The sequence below is a fragment of the Poecilia latipinna genome, unplaced genomic scaffold, assembly GCF_001443285.1.
Source record: "Poecilia latipinna isolate Pla-1442-1.1 unplaced genomic scaffold, P_latipinna-1.0 Scaffold98, whole genome shotgun sequence".
NCBI lineage: Eukaryota > Metazoa > Chordata > Actinopteri > Cyprinodontiformes > Poeciliidae > Poecilia > Poecilia latipinna.
The window spans coordinates 132,292-141,899 of NW_015112714.1; the positions used below are offsets into that span (position 1 = coordinate 132,292).

Below are 9,608 nucleotides of genomic sequence, written 5' to 3' on the forward strand. Positions count from 1 at the left end.
CTTACTCTTGTCGTTGGCCTTTGAGCAAATCCACCTTAAATTTCAGCGAGTGCAATCGTTTTCTACAGAATATGGATATGACAGATACATGCGCCAAAACCAGTTGTAATTACAAGGCCTCAGGGCCAGCAGAGAGGGCTTTTCCTTAATGCCAGGCGAATAAACAGTCCAAATGTCAGTATTCCCTTAGGTTCCCTGTGTCTACACTGCAGACAGGCTCTTGGGAGCTGTAACCCTAGATTATAAGTAATTTGAGGCTTCAGCCCAAGGCGTATTTAGTGAACAGAAATCTTTCATAAACTCTCTGTGTGCATTTGCTGTGATAGCTAAAGATTTATAAAAAAATAAATAAACAAACAAACAATACCCATGATAATTTTTTGAGGGGAGGAGCGGGTGAGGTTAGCAGCTTTGAGGAATTCAATGAAAGTCCTTTCCTTTTGTGCTGATTTAAAATCTCTACAGTTTATTTTACATCAAAAGATTTATGTTGGTGTAAATTTTTAAGGGTTGTTTAAGCGTGGTAGAAAGCCACACGATGAGGCTGAGCAATGTTTCCGACAATCCTCCGGAGGACCGCTGGCATCGTTTCATTTTGACAGGCCACAACCTGGGTGTGTGTGCCCACATTCTTGCCGTTGCCATCTTTTGCAAAAGTCTAGGACGTCTTCGGGGAGTTTGGCCTGTTGTGGTATGATGGCACTCTGTCATTCCAAGCTACGCCCGGATTCCCAGAGGAACCTCTCATAGGATTCCTGCCTGCGGGAGGACGGTGGTCACAGCAGATTTCATGTGGCTGGAATTGTTGAAATGGCTCCAGCTCAATCAAACGATAACCGAATGAGCGACTCGTAGCGTTGTGCTTCTGTAGCGTTAAGTCTTTCCTGATTCTGTTTTTATGTTCCCGTTTGGTTTTGTAATTGTGACAAATTTGGGTGTTAGCGTCTCATTTAGCGTCTCTCTGGAGTGGTTGTTTTTTCCCCCTTGTTAAACGGAGTGCAGACCAGTGTTGGATCCTCTTCTCCTTAAGATACACGCAACAATAAAACCCTATATGAATCATAACTGTGTGCACATTCAATAGATAGATAGATAGATAGATGATCCCTGACATTTCTACGCTTATTTTTCTTCTTTTCCTTTAGCTTCTTTGACATTATTATGTACCAAGCGTGCACTACTGTCTCAGTGTTGCTTTTGGCTTTTACCTGTCATATTAAAATACATATTTTGTCTAGAAACAGCCTGAAATCACCTATCCTTGAGGTCTCAAACATTAACTTTCAAAAGTGCCTGATGAAAATAGGTAAAATTGCCCAAGACAAATAAAAAGGATCGGACAAATAAAGGCTCTTTGGCCTAATTTCTCTAAGGTAGCTGACCCTAAAAACAAAATGACTATAACCTATTCTTTACATTTACTCTCTCTATTCTATTTGTTCTGGTTTGATTTAATAATTTCCCACAAATAATAGAAAACTCTCTGCTGTCTGTCGACCTGTGAAGGTAAAGCCAACGTGAACATCCAGTGGGATGAAGACTCTGTGGAGAGCTTTCCACTGAAACCAGTGAGAATAGCTTTTGTTCTGGTGATTCACGGACGAGCCTCTCGACAGTTCCAGCGTCTCTTCAAAGCCATCTACCACACCTCTCACTTCTACTACATTCACGTCGACCAGGTGAGCCGCACAGAACCTGGAACACGGTCCAAAACAGGAGCCACGCGACTCCAAAACACAGTTTGGTTCCCCTCTCTCTCTCTCTCTTTCAGCGCTCCAACTACCTGCACAGGCAGGTGCAGGCCCTCGCTTCCCAGTATCCCAACGTGAGGGTGACGCCCTGGCGCATGGCCACCATCTGGGGGGGAGCCAGTTTGCTGACCATGTATCTGCGCAGCATGGCTGACCTGCTGGCCATGAGGGACTGGAGCTGGGATTTTTTCATCAATCTCAGCGCTGCCGACTACCCTATCAGGTAACAGAGGACCGTCACGTTACAGTAAAAGCTTGGAGGGAAATTTCTAAAATGAAGATATGCAGGGCTCCATAAAGATGAGTAACCTTCCCTTGCTGTTCTATAGATCCGAATTTTTAGATGTTAGTTCTTATTTCCTTAAAAGCTTTTGTCTTAAGCAGAACATGTAAAAACAGCATTCAAGATGTTTTTGCTGACTTTCTTATGCAATGGATTGTTATTTATATTAGGAGCAGATGCTTTGGGGTCCTACTTTCTCACTGGTCCAGTCAGAGCAGCTAGCATAGCTAAGCAAGACGAGACTATAGTCAGCAGCGCGTAGGAAAAATGGAGTAGAAGGTTCTAGAGCCGAACCGTTCAGCTTCCATTCAACATCTACCAAAGGAGTATAAAATATGTTCAGTCAATAGGAGAGATATAACAAGACATCGACACCGACTACCAAAATATTGTTTTTACTCATTTGTGAATGCTGTCTTTCATTTCTTTTAAGAATTAACTTTTAAAACGATATTTTTCTGTGTTTTTCTTTTATTTTGAGGTGGAAATTAAAACACAATTCTTGTTGGTTTGCTACACCTTGTGAGCTATATGACAACCACCTTTGGTGATCACTGTTATAGTATTGGCTACATACTGTAACAGTGTTTATGTATGAGTCATATGACTGAATTTACCAGATTTACAACTATCTGAATTAGCCAGGTACTGGACTAAAAATCTGTAAAAAAATGAAAAAAAAAAAAAAAAAAATGTCCCAGAGAACTATTGATCAAAGCCACCTTTAAAAATAACAAGAGCGATATTTTTGTTATGCAATACCATTCTGCAGTAAGGAATGTCGGCGTCTTTAACAGAGAGACACGACGACAGCGTGGCGATATTGCAGTGTAATGTAGAAAAGGATTTTCCTTAAAAGCATCCTGTCACCACAGTACCATCCCACTCTGAGTCAATGCACAAGTAATCCAATACGCTCCAGTCTATGCTTCTGTCGTTAACTGCGAGCTTTAAATACAGTCAAACCAAACAGATCGATGATGTAGCACCTCTGCTTTCTTAAACACTGTTCATTCATACCCTTTTTTTTTTTTTTTTCCAAGCGTCTGCCTTCTGGTTCCCACCACATTGAACAGTTTACATGTTTAACTTACTGCGGTTTAATTGCCTAAGGTCAATAACCATTGACTTTCCAGGTCTGTTGTGGACCTCGCCGTCCGAGAGTCATCCCTCCAACTCAAAAACATCCCACTTAGGAAGCTGTAAAGTGTAATTAACTGCTGCAAAGTCTACACAGGCGAGACATGAAGTCATGGAAATAGCCTTTTGGAGGAGAAATTTTCATCACTGGTGTGAGTTTACAGTCCTTCTGGGACTTGAGGGTCTGCTGGGTTTTTGATGTAGCTCCACAGCAGCCAATTAAAATCCCCCTATTAAGGAGAGAGTTATCTCCTCAGCACAGCCAGATGTCCACCAGTTGAATTTAGACAAGCTGTAATGGCCACCGGGTGAAAAGCCGCGATGTCTCTGCAGCTGGAGCGAAGATGCTGGCGCACATGTGGATTCGGATGACGGGCTGGTTCAGTCTCATCTGTTTTGGCCTAATCAATGGCATGCTTTGCTTTTGTATCTCTGCATCAATACTGTTTGCACAAATTGTATGCTGCCATCTTAGTCCTGCTCTCAGCCCCTGTTTGTGCAAAGTTGTGCAGATTTATTCTCTCTAAACGCTTGTTAGGCCGTCTGATTAAACGTATTTGTGAGTGTGCTGTTTTTTTTTTCTTTTTTATTATTATTATTTTCTATCATTTGCATGTGGAGGGTGTTGGAGTTAGGAAAACGGCTGACAGTGGAGGTTTTTAAGCCCCGTCTGCTGGGAAACGAAACGATTGATGGAGCGAAAGAAGGAGCAGAGAGGCAGAAATGACAGGAAAGGGAGAACGAATAGGTGGTTGGAGGAGGGGAATGAGAGGAAACGGCACGATTTGGATCCATGCAATATGAAAATATGGAAATTGCACTCTTGTATCTTTGCTTAGGAAGTGTATGTGCAGCCAAGGTATGTCTTTAACCAAGTCTGCGAAGTGCGTGTTTTTATTGAGTTGAACTTGCAGATCTTTTTTTTTTTTTTTCCTGTAAGTGCCAGGTCTGAGTTCAAGCCTAAGTGAGAGTGAGCCCTTTGCTGCTCAAGTGCCCTCAAGCAACAAGCTGACACCCATTCAGCCTTTTTTCCAGTTGACAACCCCGTCTCCCTATCTTCAGGAGGGAATCTGAGGGAAAAAAAAAAAAATCCTATTTTCTCCATGTAATAAGCAGCTTTACATTATTATTTTGTACTCACTCTCTCAAAAACATCAGCGGATAGCGAGCTTCTTCAAGGACCATCAAAGCTACTACATTACAGTTCTTAGCTAGACTAATATTTAGCTGAATAATTAAAGACACCAAACAAAAGAACATTGATGGATTTATAAAATGCAATTACACTGAGCATCAATGGTTTATTTTCTCCCTGAAGACACGTTTCGTGTGTTGCTCATGATTTTGCAGCCTAAAAAAAAACAAAAAAAAAAAACAATTATGTGCTTTTTTTAGCATGTCTGTTTGTGCTGTGATAGTCAAAGGCCAGTATGATAACCATGAGTAAGAATACCACATTTTCACAGTAATATCATAAAAAAGTTCAACATTACCAAATTGCCTCTATTTAAAACATGAAAAGCAGTGATTATATGTTCTGCTGCAAAAAAAAAAAAGAACTTGGCATTACAAGCTCTACAGCTGTAATTGTGCAAATAGCAAAAGTAGCAAAAATGGATAAAAAGAAGAAATGTTAAATGCTTGTTGTTGAGATTATTAAAAGATTTTGCAGCTCTTCATAAAGTAACACGAATACTACTACCTTATATTACCTGATTGTTGAATCTTGCCATCTGCTGTGTTTTTTTATAAGTAGAGAGAATGCACTACTCTACTCATAAAAAATGATTTTCTAATCAATACAAGTGATGGTCGGTGCTCCTCTGGGCTTCTGTGTTTGAAAAATATCCAGAGATAGTTTTGTCTTTTTTCTTTGCAGTGTAGAGGCCTTCTATAGGCCTGCAAGCTTTAGCAACACGTGGGGGAGGGGCAATTTTGTATTACTCTATATTTCAAACAGAGTAAACTATATTTGGGTAAACGTAAGTCTTTGCAGAATGCAGCGTGCTTTGAATCTTTTTTGTGACAGTATGAATGAATTGTGGGACATTTATGCGTCCATACACATAGTGATTTGTTAAATTAACCAACAAAGAAATATAGAATTTTGCATCTGGAAAAATTTGTAGCAACCATGAAAAGAAAACTCCGCCTCCTGAGCCGTCATCATCCACCCAATAAGTTCATCTCATAAACTTAAGCTGTCCAGCTTGAGCTGCTGCTTCCCTACAAATACAATTGTTTTTGTCCCTAAATGTTGTCGCCCGGTGTGAATGCCGTGCGTTGTTGCAGTCTGGAATGCTGGGGGGCTCCCCTCGGCCCTGGACTGCCTGACTGTTATTGTTGTTATCAGTGGGACTGGAGACAAGCATTATTTCCCCGCTAATTCCCTGATAATGTCTGTTCTGCCGCATGGATGGCTCTCAAAGGCGATCCCAGAGCCGCTGGTTGAGAGGCTGCTGCGTGTTCACCGGGGAGATATGGCATGCATGTTTGCATTGGTGTCTGTGTGGGTCCAGTCGGGGTGGAGGATGAGTTACACGCCCTCTTTGCCAGCGAGCGCAGGCCTCTTTCCCAGCTTTTATCTCTGCCGGCTCCTTTAAAAAAAAAAAAAAACCTTTTATAGACTTTACCGCTGCTTTTTTTGAAGTCACAGCTTTGTGGGGCAATGATTGACTCATCTGCATCACACGGTATTCATGTGGGGTAATAAAATATGGTGCTTCAGTCTTGTGGATGCCATTCCTGAGTTGGAAAATAAACGTGACTCATTCTATCAAAGTGAAGTGATCGTAGATCCTGTTGAAAAAACATGTGCCTCGTTGTTACGATTCTCCTCACAGCAGATAAAATCACGTTTTGTCACCTCTATTTTGTTCGAATTTGATGTCCTGGATCTGCAAGAAGTAGTGAAATTATGAAAAAGCCATAAAAAAGGGGATACCTAGCATTAGTAGACAGTCACCTGCCTCTGATTTAAACTCAGCGCTTTGTTAGAGAAGATGTCAGGGAGAACGTTCCCATGCTCTGAATGTAGAAAGCGTATGGTACAATCATAGACTTTCCAAAATATGACCCTCCACTCTACAGCTCTGTGACAAGATGCAAAGTCATTGTAGACCGAAAGTCATAACTCCTATTTATGTGTTGTCACAATCAACGGAGAGGATATAAAGCATGAAGTTAGAAGCTACTCTTTGGCCTACATACAAAACATCTGGCAGCTAATTAAGGAAGTTGTGGCACCAGAAAGCCCAGAAGACTCGACTCAATTGTGCAGGAAGCGTCAGACGATTTCACAACTCGATTTTTTATTTTATTTTTATTTTTTTCACTTTGAAAATGCACTTTTAAAAGTAGACCACGTTCCCCGAATGGCATCATGTAGTTATGGCAGCTGTTCATTGCACAGATGTCAAACAGAAGTCTAAAAGGTTTCAGATCACGTATATATATCCCTGTAAATATTACTTTCTCATTTGGTTCTTCGGATAGTCCTGTTGCTGTCATACCAACAGGATGACAGCAACAGTCCATCACAATGAAACATGGTAGTGGAAGCATCATGCTTGGGGAATGTTTTCTTTTGCTGGAACAGGGAAGAACGACAAACTTGCAAGTGGCTGATAAAAATGTCCAGGTGTCACGAGGGACCTAGTCAAAGTCCAGACCTAAAAGTTGAGAAGCTGTGGCAAGCCTTCAAAAAATTATCTTAACAGAAAAATATTTCCGGTGGAGACAAACCTTAAAAGATTTACAGTAAAAGATTGTTCTTAAAACTACCTAAAATGATTCACCAAAGCTGTGTGAATCATTTTAGGCATTCACTCAGCTCTCCATAGTTTTATTCGTAAAAGGTTTTGAAAATCCGAGTGTCCATTCCTTTCTACTTCCTGCTGGGCTGTGGCAAAAACAAAACCCAACAAAAAAAAAAAACAAAAACAAAACAATCCTGGTAAATACATTCCAGTTCGTGGTTGCAATGAATCAACATTTGAAAAGTTAAGCACTATATAGACCTGTACAAGGCTTTCCGAGGTACGAGTGCGTCTCTGTGTGTGAACAGCACTGCGAGACAGGGCGGCCACAGGGCTGACAGTTAGCAAACTGCACCCAGTGGACAGGGTGACCACTCAGGTGGCAAATCTGGAGCTTGACATGAATTCCCCTGCTTCTGTCTGTGTGTGTGTGTGTGTGTGTCTGCCCTCCTGCCTGAAGGCATTGTGTGTCTGTGTGCAAGGACTGTACACTGCACTGCCAGTGTGCATACCAGCAGACAGACAGCGTGTGCAGGAGTCGTTGGTGGTGGGGGGGGGCAACGGAGACGGAGGTCTGTGCAGCACATCATCCGTTAGGCTTTATGACTCAAGACCTCCTAAGATAAACCCCCCAGGCTGTGAAATTGCTCCTTCAGGGGAAAATGACATTAATATGCACTTGTCTCTCCCCCCACTGATCCTTGAGCCTCACTGCTCTTTTTCAGAAAGACAATCCCGGCCGTCGTGAAAGGCTCCGGCGCAGATGAGATGTTGGAGCCATTGACTGGGGCAGAGCCTGCAGAGCAAAGCTTTTAGCCTGTCTGGCCCGACGTGTTGGTGGAAGCAGACCCCTCCACAGCTCCAGAGCAGCGTGGAGCCATTGATCAAAATAGCGGATGGCGACACGGTCTTTTGTGTAACCCTAAATAGCTTTTAACAGCTTGAAAGAGGTGGAGGAGTAGCACAGGCAACATCTTTAATTGATTGGTATGTGTGTCTTGAAGACCTTCAGTGATCCCCTTTAAAACCCTCAAATATTCCTGCGTAAAATGTCAAGTCTTCCCCCCAGCCCCCCCTTTTTCTGCTTAGGAATGTGTTTGCGGCGTTCCTGCCAGTCGAGTGCTTTGGTTGATGTATGTGCAGTTTGGAATTTAAAAAGCTGTTGTTGTCGACATAAGGGGGGATATTTCTGTGCTCACTTAAGACAGGAGATTTATAAGTTTGGTTTTGTGGCATTACAAACACTCACAGAAGCCAGCTGTAACTCCAAATGAGTTTATATTGCTGTAATGTGGAGGGTTGTAAACGTTGATGTGAAAAGGAAGCTGGGAATGGATTTAAAGTTAGAAAGGAAACGTCTATTGTTTCGTTGTTTAATTGTGCCGACGCTCGGATATTAGGAGCACGCTGCTGGTCAATTCTCCGTTAGCAGCAACGCCGCGCGGAGCTGCAGCATGCCAGATTTGAATTTTAAAAGGATTTCCGTCCTTAGTCATTATTTTTAATGAATTTATCCCTCAGAAGACACATCCGATCTGCCTGACACCGGCTTAAGACGAAATTATGAACGATGGCAGTACATACATCATCTCTTTCGCCCCGTTTTAAAGCGGCAATAAGAGCTTAAACACAAGGACCCGTGAAGGACCCCATCACTCACATTTCCAAGACGCTGTGAAACAGAAGTAGCAGGGCCTGTTTTTTTTTGTTTTGTTTGTTTTTTTGTTTTTTTCCTCTGAGGAGTTTTGAAAAACAGGGTTATCACTCCTTTCTCTCACCTGGATAACTTAATCAGTCAAGCTTCTCCCTGATAAATGCTTACTGTAATTCATTCTTTGCCCAGATTCAAACAATTATACAGCAAGAAAAAAAAAAAAAAAACTGGGAGCAGAAAGTAATTTTTTGTGGATTTTCATTAACTGAGTGAAAATTATACATACAGGCTCAGGTATTTGTAAGGAGGTATTTTGTCGTAAGTTGTCTCCTTGTGTTTATCAGCAACAATCCAGTCACGGTTTACAGTCTGCGTCATATCTCATGTTTTAGGTGCATCTCGGCTCCAGCACATCGGATTCATTTGGTCGCATTGCGTCCTTAGCATTCTGTCGATCAGCCGTTTGTCAAAGTCGAGTATTTGACAGCAGGAAAACACCTAAAACACACAGACAGTGATGCCTGAGTTTCAGGCAGAGAAACACACATTTACATGATTCTGCCCACAGTCTACCAACCTTTAGATTGTAACACACTTTTTCCTCCATAAATCACTGTTAATACGATTCTGCCTACCTCAGGCACACACACTTTCGTCCTACCAATCCACAAACCATAACGCACTTGTTTAGAGCTTTGAGGGAGTGAATATATTATTAAAGGCCAACGATTAATGGCTCTGTACCACTGATAAATGTTTGTAAACTTCTCATATATTTCCAGCCTACAGCATCGTTTTCTCTCTTCGGTGCAGTGGACGTTCCGGCATTTACAGAACCGACTTAAAACTCGGACAGACATGCCCAAAACAAAGTCTCACCAAGCATCTTGAGTTCTCAGTCTCAACTCTCCGTTTATCACACTTTGCTCTCTCTGTGTTGTTCTCAGGCGTTTGCTAATTATAAACGCAGGATAATTTATATATATATATATATATATATATATATATATATATATATATAT

At 41.7% G+C, this 9,608-nt stretch overlaps 1 protein-coding gene across 1 annotated transcript in view; it reads left to right on the top strand.

Moving 5' to 3' along the window:
• xylt1 (xylosyltransferase I) overlaps window positions 1–9,608 on the top strand; it is a 113,530-nt gene that overhangs the window by 57,465 nt on the left and 46,457 nt on the right. The window contains exons 3-4 of the mRNA XM_015026335.1: window positions 1,507–1,679; window positions 1,772–1,974. Of these exons, the coding sequence (XP_014881821.1) occupies window positions 1,507–1,679; window positions 1,772–1,974 (376 nt within the window). The remainder of the gene's footprint in view (window positions 1–1,506; window positions 1,680–1,771; window positions 1,975–9,608) is intronic.